General features: G+C 42.8%; 1 protein-coding gene across 1 annotated transcript in view; it reads right to left on the bottom strand.

Moving 5' to 3' along the window:
- DPP10 (dipeptidyl peptidase like 10) overlaps positions 1–6417 on the bottom strand; it is a 564363-nt gene extending 557946 nt beyond the window's left edge. The window contains exon 1 of the mRNA XM_072874221.1: positions 6348–6417. Within this exon, the coding sequence (XP_072730322.1) occupies positions 6348–6407 (60 nt within the window). The 5' untranslated portion in view covers positions 6408–6417. The remainder of the gene's footprint in view (positions 1–6347) is intronic.
- Between the last annotated feature and the right edge of the window lie 12818 nt (positions 6418–19235).

Genomic DNA, 19235 nt, shown 5'->3' with positions numbered 1-19235 from the left:
TAAATCACGCCCTCATCTGCAGCAGTTGCATTAACTTCACAGCTCAGGACTGTGGAGAGACTTAATTAAGTTGATGACTCTGATTCTAGGTATTGCCTTCCCTTAGGTACCTTGGGTTGGCGTATATTGCAGTGAATCACTCTTAACTCCATTCACAGTGTAACGAACCTGCGTGTCTAATTCTGTTTCTTTGAAACAAAAAGCTCTTGAGGCATTCTGCCACTATCAGGTGCCTCATTTTTAGGAATCATAGATGTTAACTTGTAGGTGCATAAGATGATTCTTTGCTTCTGGCACATACTGCCAGTAACATTGGGTGTTGTCAACACATGAGAAGTCAAGTCACTGATCCAAAAAACTGTCAAATTATTAACACAGCACAATCACTAACCTGGGATGTTGCATAACTTAACATTTATAATTCAATTTGAGGACCTCAGATAAAAATCTTTAAACATGAAAGGTCCTAATAAATTCCAAAACAATGTTCAGTTGGTGGACAGCATGCAAGTCTTACCATGCTAAGTTTAAGAATGAAATAGCAAACAAAATAAGCACAAAATTATCTTTACATGTGTTTAGTAAAACAGTTTTGGATTAAAGAATGAGGAAGATTAAATTCCTCATGATGTGGTATTCTTTCAGGAAAGTGTTATCTAACACTCACAGACCTATATCTTAAGTGGCTTCAAAGAGAATCAAACTTAATGCCATATTTCTTAAAGTAATGATTTGCAGTAGGAAAACGATACAAACCAGGAAAGTACTAACCTATTATTAAATAAAGTTTATCATAATGTTCATGTATATTTGTATATATCAGTTTTAAAGTACTGCCTTCTAAATTCCTAGCATTAACGTTAAATTGAAAGCTATAAATTGCATATGTATTAGAATAGACTGCTATGCACGTGTGTGGCTATATATGTTATATATATAAAACCTATTCTGGAGAATCAGTATATACAATTAAACACATAGAAGTATCCAACATTTATGCTTTTTGCTAATCGCTTTTAAGTTTTTATGAACAGAGCAAGGAATTAAGAATGGGAAGTTTTGAAAGCATATTAACCATTTGTACATGCAAGGAAGAGCCAACAAACATAACCCACCAGCAAGTTCACGGCAGGCAATGGAACCGCGTTCCCCTGTGAGGAATGACCCCGATCGCTTCCATCTCTGCTGAGGAGTGCTGGGCAATTGCTGCTGGGATATGATGTGCCCAAGCATCAGACCTGTGCTGCTCCTTAAAGCATAAACTTGGGATTTGATAGCATCTCTCCCTCTTTCTTTTTTTTTTTTTTTTAATAGTACCTTTTTTTTTTTTTTACTAGCACTGGTTTTGTTCCAACTGGTACCAACTGAAAGTCACCTAAATAAAACTAATCTTGGCATTACCTTTGACAGAGAGCAATTGTTTCTTCATAGACTGGAAGGGGAAAATAAAAAGTATTTCAGATGGTTTTTTCCTCATTCCTGCAGCTTTTTATTTGTAACCGTGCATCTTCTTACGATGAAGGAAGGGTTGTTTTTAAAAGGAAAAGGCGCTGGTTATTCTCTGGTAGTACAGATGTTGGCAAGGAGACTGAAACAATACAGAAAGGTAATATGTGGAAATGGGAAGATTTACCAGTTGTGATTAGTTCTTCAAATTTCCATCTAGAGACCTCCAACTTGTTCTCCCCACACATACATAGGTGTCATCATGGCTGTATTTTTGGTCTGCAAAATATTAATAAATCACACCAGCAACTCCACTCAACCCAAATGTGATCAAAACTGGTTTACCAGAATGGAAGAAAAGCAACTGCAGATGATGAGGATGCAAAAGAGCCCAAAATGCTTTCACAGAACAAGACTCAAGGCACTTCTGTCACGCTCCAAGCTAGTCTCTTTGATTAGTGCTATGATCACTTTTGGTGTCCCCTAATGGGTCACTATACTCCTTCAGACAGAGTCTCAAAAACAGGATAAACACAAGGGCATTGCACCTCTGCTCAGCATTTACAAAAATAAAAATATCTACTTTGTTCTAAACGTGCATTTTGAGATGGCCACATCCAGAGGCAGGACAGCGACCTGCCTTCCCCACGGCCAGCCTGCCTCCAGCCTCCACTGCCGCCTCTGCACCGCGGCTCCCCAGAGCTGTGGCTCCTCACGTGGCAATACAAACGTGTTTCCACATGGCACAGCAGTGCTCTAACCATCTAATGCCTTAAACAAAATACCATGCAAACCTATTAGTTTTAAATATATAACTTTTTTTTTTTTTTTGCATTATTATGCTGCCATAGACTGCCTTCCTAACAATGACACGGTCCTGTATTACTTGTGCCCTTTGTTATGTATTATCCTGGATAATTCATAATTGAACACTCACTGAGATTATCTGTTAGTGACTTGGTTTTGATGTAATGGATTTCAGAAATGCTGTTCTCATTTTAAGGGATTTATTTCCCAAACAGCTGGTAGATTTGAATGATTCCCATACCTACACAAAGCCTATTTTGTGCACATCCTGTGGGTATTTAAAGATCTAACTACCTGAAGTTTCAACCTGAAAAGTATTACCGAGCAGCCTTTATGAACAGGGACAGCTACATTTTAGCATCTGTCTCTCTTTAGGAGGAGGCGCGTGTACAGCAGTTTGCAGGACCAGGCAGACGTTTCCTGCTAAGGTGCAAGTTTGGTGTAAAAATCTTAGTTGCTGTAAACACACATGTAAGTCCACAGGGTACACAACAAACCCCCTTTAAATATGTGCTCCTCAACCTAATTGTAAATAAGAAAACTATTAGTAAACCACTATTCATCAATTAGTGAGCGTTAAAACATTACTACCATAAACCTGAAATGTAAAAATCTCTGATATTGCCCCTGGATACCGATGAAACTTGCTGCAGAATTTTTGCTAAGGACCTATCTGCACTTGCCTTTTATACTTTACAATCTAAAAGCTAATGAATAAATAAAAGTGAAAGGAAGGCAGGGAAGAAGGAAGAGTAGAGTAAAAGGGTATAACATACATATTATATTACACAGTAATTATGTGCTTCTGAAATACCAATTAGTAACTCCTTCCATGATCCAGCTCACAGTCAGATCAATATTAGGCTGATAATAGCAGAGAGTCATGATCTGGTAGAGAATGTTTTATTATTAAAGACTGTAGAAAGCCACAGAAATACTAGCTTAACTCCTCTTTTTTTTTTTTTCTTTCTAAGTGCAAATTGTAGTCCCGATTGTGTTAAGAGCAAGACATAAGTATTTCTGTTCCGCAGTCCCCATAATTTCAGTACAAATGTTTGGTTTGAAAGAATTTATAATAGCAGACCCTAGCCAGCCAAGAGGATAATTCTTTTCTATTTCTGGGTTGTGGTTTTTTTTCTTTTTTTTCCTCCAAACAAGGCAAACAATGTTTTAACAGACTTTTTCCTCTGTCAGGGGAAAAAAAAATTTAAAAAATCATTTGGCCATCAGTGCAACATGAAAGTGCACAATAACAGAGTGATTCCCCTGGAAGAGCCAATTTACTTGCCATGTTGACAAGAGAGCCAAGAGTGTGAAGAATAATACCAGGTTTGTTGCCCCGGGGGGGCTCCTGAAGTCGAGGCTGTAATGATACAGAAATAAGGCAGGTATTTAGCATTCCCAGCTAGACCCTAAAAGTTTTTGTTACAGATCTCAGAGTGAAAGATCATTATTCACAGTAGTGTCAGCAAGGTGGTAAGATTTGCAGTCATTTCAGAAAAGCTGTAAAAAGGCTTAGAGGTAAAAGAAGGCTTTATTAGGAGATTTTGCATTTTATCCAAGGGGTTTGGTATCTTTGGGCTTTTTTTTCTTGCTTTATATTAGACTTCCTCTGTCAACTTGTTTCTCCATCACCAAAACTACACGCAGTACACTCAGTTCTCATGGATGCAAAAAGTTGCACCCTTCCCTCAACAAAGAAGGATGAAAGGGACAGGATGTCCCTACGTCCAGGCACCAGCCCTCCTGCAGTCCCAGGGTGATTCAGAGCAGGAACTGTCACGGATAAAGTTTGCACGATTCAATTTACTGGACAAGCGGATCATTCTACTTTTTGTTATGTGGATTCAAAAGTTTATGCTGCGTTATAGAACAGCGAGTAGCTGATTCAAAAAACATTGAGAAGTAACAATACATTGATCATAACATACAGGAGCTGAGATGTCATGGGTTCGTGTGTTGGAGAGAAACATAAAGTACAACAAAAAGATAAAAAAGAAGGGGTTTTATAGATCTCGTTCCAGTAGGTGTAAGTTTTCCTGTGATCTTTTTTCTTAAATCTTCATAATTGCTGGAACTAACACTGTTTCTTGGCAAGTTATGATTAATATGCAAGTTGTATTTGTCAGGTCACTAACAACATATTTTCAAAGTAATTTCCAATACAAGGTCCTCATTACCATAGGGCAGTTACTGCTTGTCTATGGTCATAAATACTTTCTCATGGAGTATCTATTTGCCTAGCATGGAAGCACTTGAAACTATTTATAAAGCACATTTTACACCTGACACATTGAATTAAGAACAGAAAAATTAGACAGTTTTCTAATGGCATCAGTATTACTGCGTTGGTTGTAAAATGGACTCATGTCTAGAAGGCTCTGATTCATGTTCTCTCTTTTTGAAGACTATTGACTCGTCTGGATCTTTTTTTTTTTAATGGCATATTGATATTGGTGGTTGTTGTTGTTGTTTTGGCTTAGAAGTCCAGTCAAATGAATTTAATAAATGTTGCTGTCAGTGAAAAATTAGTATTGCCTGTCCCAAATGTAAGAGAGGAATACTTCCCAGAGCAAGTACCACACTGCTCTCTGTTCTCTGGTACTTTCAGAGATAGACCTAGAGAGGATGGAATGGTTTTAAGCAATTTAATATTATATATGCTGACTCTTTGAAGTGGGCCAGGGCAATTGTAATTCATCACTTCCCATGACCTTGCCCACTTGAGCATGAACTAACCGGCCGTTTATGGTGTGACGGGTACAGTTATGCGTTACGCAACCAGTCATTAGAGCCACAGGTCAATCCCCACCTCATTCCTGAGCCTACAGACATTCTGCATTACTGATTATACACTGCAAAGTGTAATGCAGCCTATATAAAAATGACAGTGCTAATACAAGATTTATACCTTTAATCCCCTCCTGCCTCAGCTCTAAGTCATGATTTTTATTCCCAGCACTAACTGGATAAAGCCCAACTGACAATCTGCTAACACGATGTGCAGTTCAGCCGCTCCCTCTGAGAAGACAAACAAACCCCCCAACCTCCAACTTTGCCTGCGAACGGAGCAAAGCCCCAGCAGCTCTCCTCGCCCTGCACGAACAGCCTCTCACTGCGCGATCCTGAGTCACCAACAGCAAAGCACTGAAGAGAACTTTTCAGGCTTTCACATCATGTTATGAAACAAAATAGCTGGGGTAAAATTTCTCGACGTTGTTTTTTCAGAACTAAGAATCAATAATCAAATACTGTCACTGATTGCATTGTTATTTTATTTCAGGAAAAATCCCACTTATTGCTGCAGAGATACTTCCCAGCGAATACAAATCCGTTTAGGGATTTCATTTTATCACTGTAGAGAGCAGTAACTCGGCTTGAAAGTAGTTTTCGATCAATGCAAAGGCAGGATCCTGTCAGAGGCTGGGGAAGAAGGCAGTCAAGGAGAGAGCCCGCTACTCCCCTGGGGTCTTCCCCCACCATCATCCGCAGTGCCCAGCCACAGCACCCACACACATCTGGCACACGTGAGGACAACAAAACCAGCAAACACACAGCCTCGTACCTTCCTGGATGGTTCCGACCGGGCAACGGCGAAATCCTGACTAACGAGCCGACTTTACACCGTATTCTTCAACCACAACCTTTAACCATACCGTTAGTAGAGAGTCATCATGAGGGAGGCACCACCAGCGCCGTGCCCAGCAGCCACCTCCTCCAGGGCAAACTTTTGGCGGAGGCCCGCGGAGGGCCCTGGAGGCGGCGCAGCCCGCAGCAGCGGAGCAGGGGGCCCGCAGGAGCGGAGCAGGGGGCCCGCAGCAGCGGAGCAGGGGCCCGCAGAGGCGCTGCCCGCCAGGAGCGCAGCGCAGGCTGAAAACGGCGGGCGAAGTTGCTGGCCCCGCGCCCTCTCCGGCGCTTCGCCCTGCCCTTGAGCAAACTTTCCCCGCGCCCGGCACGGTTCCTCCCCGCTGCGCCGACAGGCAAGAGGCGCGGAGGCGGCAGCTCCGCGCTCCCCCGCCGACGGGCCGGCTGAGCCCCGCAGCCGCTGCCGCCTGCCCCGCCCGAGCCCGGCGGTGCCCGGGTGCCGGCCCTACCTTGACGGCCCGGGAGGACTGGCACTGGACGTGGTGGGACACCGTCGCCGTCTGGTTCATGTTGCCGGCGACGCGGCGGGCTGCGGCGCCGAGCGGTACGGAGCGCCCGCGGCTGCCGGCGCCTCCGAGCGGCCGGGGGGCTCCGGCTGCGGCTCCGGCTTGCGGCGGCTCCGCTCCCCGGGGCGCCGCGACAGCTCCGCCCGGCGGGGGCCGCCCGCCCGCTCCGCCCGGCGCCGCCCCGCCCGGCACCGCCCCGCGTCGCCCGCCGGGGCCGGGGCCGGGGCCGGGGCCGGGGCCGGGGCCGAGCCGGGGTCGGGGCTGAGCGGGGCCGGGGCCGGCGCCGGGTCCCGCCCGGCCGATGGGCGCCGCCCTCGCCCCCGGGGCCGGGGAGCAGAGGCTGAGCGAGGTCAGCCCCCGCCGTGAAAGCCAAACTCCGCAGTGCTCTTAGCTGAAATTAGTGAGACTGCAAGAGAAACTTTCTGCTGGCTGCTTTTTCCTTCTTGTTCCCCGGCGGTTTTTTCCTCTCTCCTTTTCCCATTCCCTTCTGCCTCCTCTGCCTTCGGTTCTAAAACGGCTCCAGCCCACTGTGGTAGAGGGATACAGGCGTTATCACAGGTACGAGACACAAGCATCAGCCCTACATCCACTGCCAGTGCACACGGGATTTCCAAAATCCCTGGGCTTTGCTAAGTACTGCAACAGCTCCATGCATCCCCATAGATCAGAAGAAATGCATCTTTGATTAGACTTTTACCCAAATAACTTTTTGCAGGTTTGTTGGTGGTACAGTCTAAAAAACTATCCCCTCCAGACTCAGGAACAGGGCTTGCCAGAAACATGCAAAATGCTCTTTGTGTGGGTCCAGCCCAGAGCTGGTATCAAAGCCAGAAGATTTGGGGATGGAAGCTGGTAAGCTCTGTGAGCAGGTTGTGACACCTCAGGCTGATAATGAGCAAGCAATATTTTATATATACATAACACTCTTAAATGATCTCTTACTTTAGAGAAACCTCCCAGTAAAACAAGACATAGTGTGCCACACACCAAGGTGTTCCTGGGGCGTCTTTGAGAGGTGCGTGAAACTGCAGCCGGGGCAGGTAAAGTCGGTTCAGGAGGAAGCAAAGAAGAAAAAGGACAGACTAGAGCCAGAAGCCAGGGCACAAATCTCCCAAAGAAACTGCTGATTTGGAGTCTCTCGCTGCATGAGACTCCAGCTTCAGGCATCTTTGAAGCGTCTGTTCTTTCAAGAGGGAGGCTGTTCAGCACTATTTGATACCGTATCAAAAGCTACACTCCCAGCGCAGGAAGCTATTCCTCAAAAATAAAATGGCTTTTAAAAATTCAGGCCCCAGGTTGAGCTCGTTCTCTGGTTCTGTCTCTTAGTTTTCCTCCCTGCCCCCCCCCCCTTTTTTTTTTAAGTAATTTGAAGAAACTGCACAAAGCATGTGGTTCAAAAAGGAGGAATCCAAGAAAACAAAAAAAGTTTTGCTAAAGACACCAAGCTGTGCTTAAAGCGGCATGAAGAAACGGCAGGCAGGCACTCATCTCCGCCAAGCACCTGCCCAGAGGTGCCTGAGCTCAGGCCTGGAGGTGCGAGTCGAAGGTCTGTCTCTGCAAGGGAGGGACGGGCAAAGGGAGAAGGCTGAGCGCTTGCTGTGCTCATGGCTCAACGCGTACTCCAGGAGGACTATGGGGACCTTGAGCTGTGCTTGTGACTCTCATCGTGACTTCAGATGTCCTCCTGAGCCCTTTTAAGTGGGGTTCATTTTCAGAAGATTTGAATTTCCTGAAAGGAAATCTGCTTTAAATAATCTCAAATCCGGTATCTCCAAAGTCAAAACTCATTTTGCATACCTTAACTCAGACTCAAAGGCAGGCACTGCTGCAAACGGATGGCAAAAGCGATTGAGCTGGTGAAGAAAAGACTGGTCTTCCGCTCAGTCTGCAGAAAGCTGCTGAGGAAGCCCTATACAGGAACCGGCCCTGGGTACAAACATCCCCTCCAGAGAGGGGAGAGCAGTCAGACAGTGTTTCCTCCAGTGACACCCTGAAAAATGTCATTTCTCATGGAAGCCAAATGCGGAGTAAAGGCACAGCAAGAGGGTCCCTCCTGGCCCAGACACGGTCACCTCCAGGCACCGCAAGTGCGGCATCCGGGCTGGCCTCTAGCCTGCAGGACTTGCTCGCATTAGCCTCCTTCACCTTATCGGATTTATTGAATTTTGAGCAATAAAAAACACATTTAGCAAGCATATCAGGGGCTCAGCAGTGCTCTTTCACCTCCCTCCTTCATATGCAGGCAGGAGTGAAACTTAATGGATACAGATGGGAAAAAAACTCACAGAAAAGTGAGGCTTATGATTCGACTTGAAGGTTCTTTGGTTGGTATTGAAGAGGAGGGAACAAGTAAACGGCTGTTTGGGAAAAGGGCTAACAGTCTAACTTTCACCATACTCTGCCTTGTGCCCAAACGTTTGTTCTGAAAAGAAAATGATGGCTTCAAGTTATTGGCACCAGGGCCTCAAGCAAGCAGAGGCAACCTGGAGGATTCAAAGACATTCTTCTTCTTAATCTTGAAATATATTTGTGATTAACAATCTCAGAGGGGAACTACTTTAAGCCAAAAGAATGAACTCACAATATTTTTAGTTGGAATAAGTATCTGTGGATTTTTATAAGCTCCTATGAGAACTTTGCATAAAGTTTTTACACTTGATTTTATGCTTCACAATGGCTGACCTTCCATGCAAGCCCCAAAACCAGCTTTAAGCTAACACAGACATCTCTTCCTTATAATAACAAAGAAAAAGCAGCTTGGGTAAAAAAGCTGCCAAGGACAGAGATAAGATCAATAATTTGCTGGCATTGTTTTTAAATGAACTTCTACAAATTTTAATACATCTATTCCTAGAAAGTATAAATTTTGCTGATTAACCTCCCGCTCTCACAAGGTGGAACCTAATTAGAGTATGAACCTAACAAGGGCAATCAGGAGTTGTAATGACTCTATGAGTGCATCGTTTGTCATTACAAAATATCTCAGAAACAAGTTAGATCAATAGAGTGGGATTCCACAACATGCCGACTGAAATCCTCCAGAGCACCACTTCACTGCTTACTTCTCTGGTAATGTCATTCACTGCCATCCCTCCGGTTCCTCGGTGCAGCCGTTAATCCTCCGTAGTGTGTAATCTTCTTTGGGAACTGACTGCTTAGCAAAATGCAGTTCACCCTGGATGTTGACTGCTAACATAACTATCCACGTTAGCCCTGCAAGGAGGTTTTCAAAAATTTCAGTGCCTTTAGGGTGCAATTAAAAAACTGAGTGATTACCAAAATATGCTGGAGAATATTAAAGCTGTGAGCAGATGCCTCTGTTACATATTGCAATAGAGCAGGTGGTACCTGCTGGTGTCAGAGCAGTCCCTCAGTGCACTAAACGAACCTCCTTCCTGAAATATTTAAAATGATTAAGAAATCAACATGATCAGCCAGGAAAATTGATTAAGCTATCCAGAAAGTTTAAGTGAAAAGAAAATCCCTGTTTCTGATAGAAAACCCTGCCTGCCCTGCTGTCCAAATGCGGCGAGTGGCTGTGGGCAGCCGGATCTGCTGCTGGAGGCAGCATTTCCCAAAGGTTCCTGATCACTATTCAAGTCCTGCAGTAACCTGCTGTTAGTAACTCCCGATATAGTTCCCCGGCCACACATTTTCTGGCCTCTTGCTTGCTTGCTTTCTAAGCCTTATGTTCTTTAAAAAAATCCCCCAAACCCACAACCCTTTCTTCATTTTTTAAGTCACGTTTCCTGAATTACATTGTATAATCACCATTCTGAGAAATAAAAAATTAAAGCGTATATTGGTAATTATATATACTTCATGACAACATGTTTTTCTATAGCTGTTTGCTTTCTTTTCTGTTTTATGCAGGTACATAAAATTTACTCTTACTGCTGTTCCTCATACCCAGGGCCCAATTCTGCGCTCGCATACATTGGCAGCTATTGACATGACTGAACTCAATTTCTAATTCACACCAGTTCATAATCAGATTACAGACTTCTCTGTTTATGGACAAATAAGTTTTAATACTGCAAGGGAGGCTGACTTGGGATTGCTGCTAGGCTGCCAGCTTCCTCAGAATTATTAACCACAAGGAGCCGCGCTGTGTGTTGACGCTGGGCTTGCATGAAACAAAGACAGGGCATAGCCTCCCTCCAGTCAACTGTGCAACAATCCTCTATTTATTTCCTCTTACCCCAAACAGCTGTCAATGGAGAGGCCAGCAGCTATCATACGCTGTTCTGGAGGATGGCAATGCAGCCATACGCACACACACGTATGCATACATGCACACTCCCATGTCCCCCTGCAGCTGGCAGTCTGGCTGCAGCTGATGGAGGGAGAGTGAAGGAGAATTCCCCCAAGTAAAGCGTAACTTCAGACAGACTCCATAGATCAGCAGGATGCCAGGCTTCAGTCTGGCTGCAGTGCCAGGAACTGCTGCTGCTCTCTTAACCCGCAATGTCAATGTTTGGTTACTGGAATGAGGGATTCCTCAGGCTGGACAGTTCTCCCACTGGGAAAGCACCGCGTTATCCCTGCAAGGATACCTAAGACAGGATAACCCTGTCTTACTCACTATATGTATTTCCACTCCTTTTACCACCCCAAAATTCCCTCACAGCTTACTGTCTTCAGCTTTTGAGGTGTGTTTTCTGAACAGCCCAGTGTGGTTCAGCAACTGATATTTTGAACAAAACCAAGGAGAATTCACACCATTGCTGAAAGACATGCTCAAAACTTATAATACCCAGTCCAATATATGGAACTGATGAAGAAACAAATATAGATCTTCCTCATTTGTACAAGCCAATATCCGCAGAAGTATACAGGTACATTTGTTATGACTACTTTCTGTTCTTATTCACTACATTTATTTTAATAGAAAATGTTTAGATGAAATATTTGTACCTCTTTGTAGAAACAAAAGATGTACTAAAATAGTCCAGTACATGCACAATATTCCTTCAATTAATTTTCTGTAAAAGTGAAGGTAAATAGTATTAAATTAGAGCCAGAAGATGAAAAAAATCCTCCCTGTTACAATAATAATGAGTTATTCTGACTGGATTTTGCCTGCAAACATGGGATGTCATGAAAATAGGATCAGTAGTGTCTACATATCACTGACTCAGTATGGGGAGTATGTTGTGAGAAGCCATGGAAGTGAAAAACAGCCTGCATACAACTGCCTTGTTACCAGGGAAGAGAAGCAAGAGGTGTTTGAGATAGAAAACTGTAAGCAGAGGCAAGAAAAAATGGTCTGTGCCTGAATGAACTGAACATGTTGCCTGCAAAAACCTCCACAGACAGTAGGTGACTTTACAAGCAGTACTTCGCAGTGCACCTCTTAGCAGGTCTCTTGGGGCTGCTGAATGAATTCTGATGAATCACAAGCAGTGGCAGAAGCAAAGAGTATCTTTAGGATCACTTCAGTCTGTTTTGTGTATGCCTGTTACCAGACTCCAACAGGGAATGAGAAAAGAGCATTGTGGTCATTCCTTAAACACCAGAGACCAAAGTTATACACTGCTCAATGTGAATATACCAGTCACATAGCATTTGCAAACTAGCCAGAAAATGCACAAAAATGTAGGAAATAATAGAAAAAAAATAATTGACAGATACACATACTTTACACATGAGGAACTTCAGGAAAGAAGAACAAATCCTTTTTCTTCAACCTCACATGAAGTCCATAGTAGACCCCAGGAGCACTATGCTCCATCTTACTGCATTCATTTAACCTTCTATCTGCAGGAGCTATTGCATTACAAAAAGAAAAAGGAGAACCTGACTGATTTGAGAAGTAGATTTAATTTCATGCATAACTATTACTCACACTGCTAACAGGATTCAGTATTTCTACCACGCGAGAGCTACAGAATGAGTAATGTTTTTGCACACGTGAAGACTTACAGGAACACGGCTAACCATCTCCCTACCTATGAGCGTAGCCATGTTCCCAGTCTCATCGCACAGCACTCGGGAACTGTCACAAAATACTGGAGACATGCCAAAAGCAGTGTGAAGCATCTTTCTGTACAAGTTTATGCTTCTTTAAGCCTTAAAATCTTGCTTGCCATGGAAAACAGTGAACCCCATGCAGAACACTTAGTCTGCAAGAACATCACAGCCCTGGTCCTCCAGGAACATTTTTGCTCGCTGAAGATAGGCCTGAGCAACGTATTTCTGGGTTGAGACCATACCCAAAATCCACAGTCCAGAGGGGCTTTACTGAAGGTTCAAGATTGGGACACAAGCTTGAATGAAATGTCAAGCAAGACCGAGGTTACTTTGTCTAAGCAGGATCCTCTCCTTTATTTTTAGTATATATAACAAGCCACATAGAAGCAACCCGCCTTTTTAAAGATCAGACTCCAGCTAGTACCTAAACTTCTGAAACATTAGAAGAATTCCCACACTGAGAGTCAGTCCAGCTTTCCAAGTATTTATGTACCTAATAGGTAGCCCTGCAAACTTGTCAAGGCTTTGCCAAGCTTACTATGACAGAACTTGATCTGATCAAATGCTTTGTCCCCTCAACATGAAGAAGGTACCCCACGATTCCTCCTGCATCTGGGATACCTGCACTAGATATCACATGCAAGCAAAATTCATTCTGAGCCATTGTGTTGGGCTGAGAAATTTTACCCCAAACTATTTGCATGTAGAGGTCGCATTCTGAAATCAGCTGGCAGTAAAGCCGAAATTTAAAAAAAGGAAAGTTCACATATTTAAATGGTTTGAAGTTTTAATTAATAGTTTGTAGCTATGGAAACTGAAGTGGGGGAGTAGGGTTTTTTATGGTATATCTCAGAGACTGCAGGAAAGAAAGATGCTTTCCATGTTAAACAAAAAACAAAAGTTCAATGACAACAGCAAAAAAAGAGAAAGCAAATTAGCTACTGTAGGCCCTTTCCCTTCATCTGTCTGGGTTAATACAAACCTAAGCAAAATTTGAAAGGCATGCTATCACCTGTGGGTGTAAGAAAAAAAAAAAACTTTAGAAGAGTAATACCGAAAACATAATGATTCCCAACATTATGCTTCTGAGTAACAGACCAAAACTCTCCCTTCCTTCACTCAGTGTAAATCTAATAGCACATAACATGATGGGATTTTTACAGATGAAAGACAATCTACAATCAAATGAGTACTTTTCCCAAAACATTGCAGAGCAGTTTGCTCAAGGAGCAACAAGGAGCGGTTGTCACCAGAAATTAAAAGATGCTTTTTCTGCTCCTCAAGCCGACCCTAAGTCTCTTTTCCCTCCAAGACATGTAGTCCTGTCTCCTCACTTTAAAGTTGTGTTTACAAGACTCCCAGGATGCTGAAGAAGGCTCTAACTCGTTGCCACATGTATAAAATAGCAGATGAGTGATTAATCTTCTGGTTTATTCTTTCCTCACAGTATTAAATTATTGGTTGGGCATAGTTTGTATATATGTTTCTTTGACATGGCAAAAGCCATCATTTTAATTAAACAGGATGAAAGATGGGATAGCAAACAACCCTGTTAGAAGGACTGCAGCTCAGATTTCCAGGGTGGCTGTTAGGAGGACATTGCTTTGTCTCCCCACCTTTGAGGCAAGAGAAAGCAACCTGAAAATAGCAGCAGCCTCATGCAAGCTGCTAGCAGTCATTTTGGCAGTGTTGATATCTGAGAGTGAACCTACCTGGTCAACTAAGGATTCTGCACAATCTCTAATCGTTGCTTCAGTAAAGGAAAATGCAAGATGGTACAAGGAAAGTGCTGGTGGGGAAGAAGCTTAAACAACTACTTTAGTGAAGCTGGGAGAAGGCAGACCACAGGAATTTGAAGGAAGAACTTGGCCAAAGCACCAGTAATGAAAGAGGCAATAAACCTCACATTTTAGATATAATCCCTGCCATAGGACTATGAAGATGATGGTGGGGTTGGAGTCCAGCACCAGACTTGGCCATGCTATGCCCTTGATTGCTGTTGCTTGCAGCCATAAATGCTGCTGTTTGCCATGTTCCTGGAAGACAGTCCTCTTCTTCCATGTGTAACATTTCTCAGTCTCTTCAGCTTTATGATGCCTTTTCAATATGAAAACATCTGAAATCCCCCTTATCTCTCTTTTTCTTTTCAATCACAAGTGTGTCAGTCACAGGCCCACGCTACTCAGCCACCATGGTTGCTGCTGCGCTTCAGCTGACAAGCTGTGAAAGTTTTGGCTGCCCAAAATCATTGTGAACATTTTTACTTCCTTTTGTTAGAATTATCTGATGTTTACATCTCATTGCTGTGTACCAATGTACCTTCACACACAGACATCAGTGAGTTTTAGTGACATGAAGTATCACATCCAACTAGTTAGGAAATACTACCTTGTTCATGAGACGCAACATTACTGCCAGCTGCTCATTCCAATACCACTTAAACATGCATAGAAATCATTTGCTTATACTTTAGCATCCTTTTTATATTCCAGTTATAAAAAAGTAGAACACTGTGGGGAAAAACAGTGTGGATCACCCACTCCCGTACTTTGCAATGAACCAAGGACTGTTTCAATGGAAATTACATTCAATGTCGCAGTGCTTAAACTAACCAAGGAAGAAGATATGAGACTAGAATGGTTTCTTCTTTCTGTTGGGCTGTGAGGCTTTTAGTAAATCCCAGAGAGGTGTTGAAGACCTGTGGGATTCAAAGTATTGGGAGGAATTTGTCAAGGAGAACAACCAAGTCTCATGCGCAGTTACATATTCTCCAGCAATTGTGCAATCTTCTAATAACTAAATCCAGAAATTCTATCATCCTGCTCTCAGTTTAAGTATAATACTACAATTTATGCTTGTTGTGATGCTGAATGCCTCAAACACAGGCTTCACTGACAGCTACAGTACCTGTACCCAAGTGCTGTTCATACCATTCACTTATAACCTCTGAAACAAATGTAACATAGCCATCCTGCACACACAATAAAAGGACACTAGCTCCAAACACATAATCCAGCCATTATTTTGATTGCAGTATATTTTCCCAATAATTCTGAAAATATGTTTTTCTTAAAGTGCATGATTTCTCAAAAGCGCTTCCAGGAGGTGTAAGAAAAAGAGCAGAGAAATTGGAGCTTGTTTAACCAGGTTTATAAACCTGCTGTTTCAGTCTCAGAGATTAATTACACTGCAGGAGCACGTTCACTAAACGTTCATGCTCTCCTTCTTGCCCTCCTACTTATGTTCAAAGAGTAGAATAGAAAAACATAAATCAAAGTCTCAGAACATATTTCTTCTCCAATTCTGAAGCTGCCATATCTCTATACTAGAATCGTAACCCCCCGCAATACAAATAAAAAGCATGGCCCAGCAATCACCACTTCAAAATAATTACAGGCAACACAGTAATTTACACTTATCTAAAGCCTTTCACCCCAAGGATCCCAAAGCAATTTATATACAATATAGATGTAGCTGATATGAAAACAATAATGCCAAGGAGCTACCTGGGAATTGAGGGATTCTCTAAACCGTGTGGATCTTTGCAGTCTAAAACTTTACATATGCCCATTACCCTGCTAGCAGTTTGAACCAAATCCATTACAACCTTCTGTCCCAAATTTAGGAATAGTCTAGGCATTGACAGGCATGTTCTGAACCTTTCTTTAATTTCAGTCGATGATTTTGAGAAACTCAGAAAGGAAAGGATTTGATACAACACTGCCCATCAGACTTCATACCCAGCTTCAGGAGGTGCTCATCTGAAGCACTACCAGGATTAACACATTCTTCTGGACAGAAAAAAGGTCTCAATTTCTATGCTTACTTCCCTTTTCCTTTATCAAATTTATTTCTGATCCATCCAGGCTCTGGGTAAATACCGGCCTACAGGCAGAGCCTTGCTGCTTGTGTGCTAGCTCTGAAATACCATCATTTACCTACCAGCTGCTCAGCAAATTAAAGCAGACAGTCTATGGGTGCTTGCTGGAGTCCCAACACTGTCAATAGCACCAGGCCATGGAGGTATTTGGTGTTTAAACATAGCTGTGAAATAGCTGCTGGTTCCCTAATCCTCAAACTGCACCCCTGGGGCACTGGGTGATAGGAAGCTTGGGGAACTGAACGGGTATGTATTTGTAAAAATTAACTGGTAATCCATTTATATTTTCAAGGCAATTTTCACATGGAAAAGGGTTACTGGCTCTTTCTATATTATAAAACATGAATTCTTTATTGGCTTTCCTCGGTTGACAAAGTGTGGGCACACAAACTTTGAAAGCATTAGCTGTTCACTTTGTATGGTCCCCAAAAGGCAAATGTAGGGAAAACAAAATCTCTTTTGCAATGTGAGTTATGGACGCCAGCAATAGGAAAGCTCTCTGGCAGTCTTCAGATCCAAAGAGATCACTGCAAACCCCAGCATTTTAAGGGACAGCAATATATTATTACCACATTTTAAAATTGGGAAATTGAATCAAAACACCTTAATGCCACAGGATGCTTTAGTCTCAAGGGTAGGAAAGTTACTCTTTTCCTTTGCTTAGAACTCTGTAACATATTTCTCTACCAAAACATATACATAGGCCTGTCAGGGAAATACAGGATTTTTAATGGATTGAATGAGAACAGCACATACAACAGGACTGCAGCATCTGATCTGCATGGCCAACGCATCTGCAGTCAATCTGATCAGCAAAAGGGATTGGCCTTATTGCTTGTCATCAGGAGCGTTACTGGCTTAGGAAGGAGGAAGAGCTAACTGGGGGGTTTTTTGAGGGGGGTGTTTGTTTTGTTTTGTTTTTTTTAATAAAATAATGTCAGGGGAAAATCTTACCATTTTTGCTACCTGCATTTCTGTTTCACTCCTGCGTGGCAGCTGCAGCATCTCTCAGCAGGGAGACAGGAGTTTGCTGTGAAAGTACAGAGAGAGAAGCAATTGGGTGGGAATTTTTTTGCCCTTTTTCATGGTCCCTGGGCTGACAGCTGATCCACTAACGACACTCGAGATAAGTGAATTATTCACGCAGTTTTCATAATGGGATGCTGGAGATGGTTGATTGCATTGCCTCACACTGTATTTCTTTTCCTTATTACTTTTTTAGGGGGCAAAGAGGCAACAAAATGAACATCTTTCTTTAATTAGAGAGTCCTTAGAAACTGCAAGTATTCCGTGTTTTCTGTTAAGAGACAGATGCCAAAGAAAAAAAGGTGAATAAATGACAGACCTCATAATGAGACTGGTTTGGGCTAAACTCTGAAACTAAACCAGCAAATATATGGGGTTTATTTATTTTTCAATCTTCATACTGCTTCAATTTGTGGTTCACATCTTCAAGAGGTGAAAAACAATTTCATTCAGTAGAAAAGCTGCCCAAAGAAGCTATGCCAATTTATACCACTTGGGAATCTCACCCTGTGCTAATCTGTTTCATTCATGCCCATTTCTTGACATAAAACTGCCAAGGGACTAGCCTGGATCTGGAAATGTATTACCCGAGTGTCACCAGTAACACTGTCTCTTTCTCTCCCATTCTCTCTGGAGCATCTAAGCCAGAATAGACTTCAAAACTGGATTTGTGAAAGTGAGTGGAGGCAAGGGCAAAAAAAGAATTGGGCAGGAGTAAGATTCTGTAGTAAATTCTGGATAAAACAGGCTCTGTCATTGCCTTTACTGCAGACAGAAGTTAATTCCATAGTTCAGTTTTATCTTCTGTGTTCATATATTTATGAAAATGATTTATAACATGGAGCTTGTAACTGCAAGGGAGTGTATTAGATGACCCTAGTGGTCCCACGAATCTTCATCTGCGGTTTCACTGCTCTCGTGGAGTACAGCCGTTGTGAGAAGCTGGTCTGGAAATAGCAAGGATTTTGATTATCAGCACAATAGGTCTTGCACTGACTTTGGAGTTCAATAAATAATCATTGCAGAGACCTGATAACAGAGAGTACATATTTGCTGCTTCCTATGTTTCTAATCATAGTACACTGGACTGGAAAAAACATTCTGGGGTATTCAGTCCAGTCCCTTGCTATTGCAGGTGACCAAATAATAAAATCAATTTTATAAACTGATGGATTGCTTTGTTCTGTCATAAGACATTTCATGTCCTGTAGTTTTATTTCTGGTTACAGAAACTTTCAGTCAGTGCCAGGCATACGCTTGATGGAAGTGTCTTTTGCAGTCTTGGGATATTAAAGCATTAGGAAGGAAGGAAGGAGAAAAGAGAGAGGCCCAAAGAGGATCCTTAAGCTCAGATACAACTTCACTGTATTAGGTTCCCTTAAGAGAAAAGGTTGTTTAAAAGGAGCTGAATTCTTCAAAATTCAGAAGCATCACTTTCTCCTTGCCTCATTTCAGAACCGCAAATCTATGCAAGTTCTCACCTCAGCTAAACAGGGGAAAAAAATAATCCTTCATATGCATCTAACACAGATCTGAGCCTTTCACATACTGGTATAATTGCGATCTGCTTTGCCTCAGTGGCTGTGTGCGTTTACTGCCTGACACTGGGTGGTGCCTAGGAAGTGGTGTGGATGCAAACTCACCTGGCAAAACACGTCCGTGCACCACAGCATGCTGTGCTCAGGCCAGGAGGTTGTGCATGTTCTCTTGTGTACTGGGATCTTCAAGCGACAGAGTTTGTGTGCTTCCCACGCTGAATCATAGCAGCCCGTGAAACACATGGAGCTCCACGGCTCTGGGAAAGAGCAAACATCTCAGTATCAAAAAATATCCAATGACATGCAATCAATAAAGAATTAGGACTTAGGAATATACTTATTTACAGTGTACATGGTTGTATGGAAAATAGGCCTCAAACAAAATTCAAGTTGTCTTACCATTAAAGTACAAAC

This window comes from Ciconia boyciana, chromosome 10 (genome assembly GCF_034638445.1).
Source record: "Ciconia boyciana chromosome 10, ASM3463844v1, whole genome shotgun sequence".
In the NCBI taxonomy this organism is placed as follows: Eukaryota; Metazoa; Chordata; class Aves; order Ciconiiformes; family Ciconiidae; genus Ciconia; species Ciconia boyciana.
Note: the sequence above shows the minus strand (reverse complement) of the source record. Positions and strands in the feature narration are given on the sequence as shown.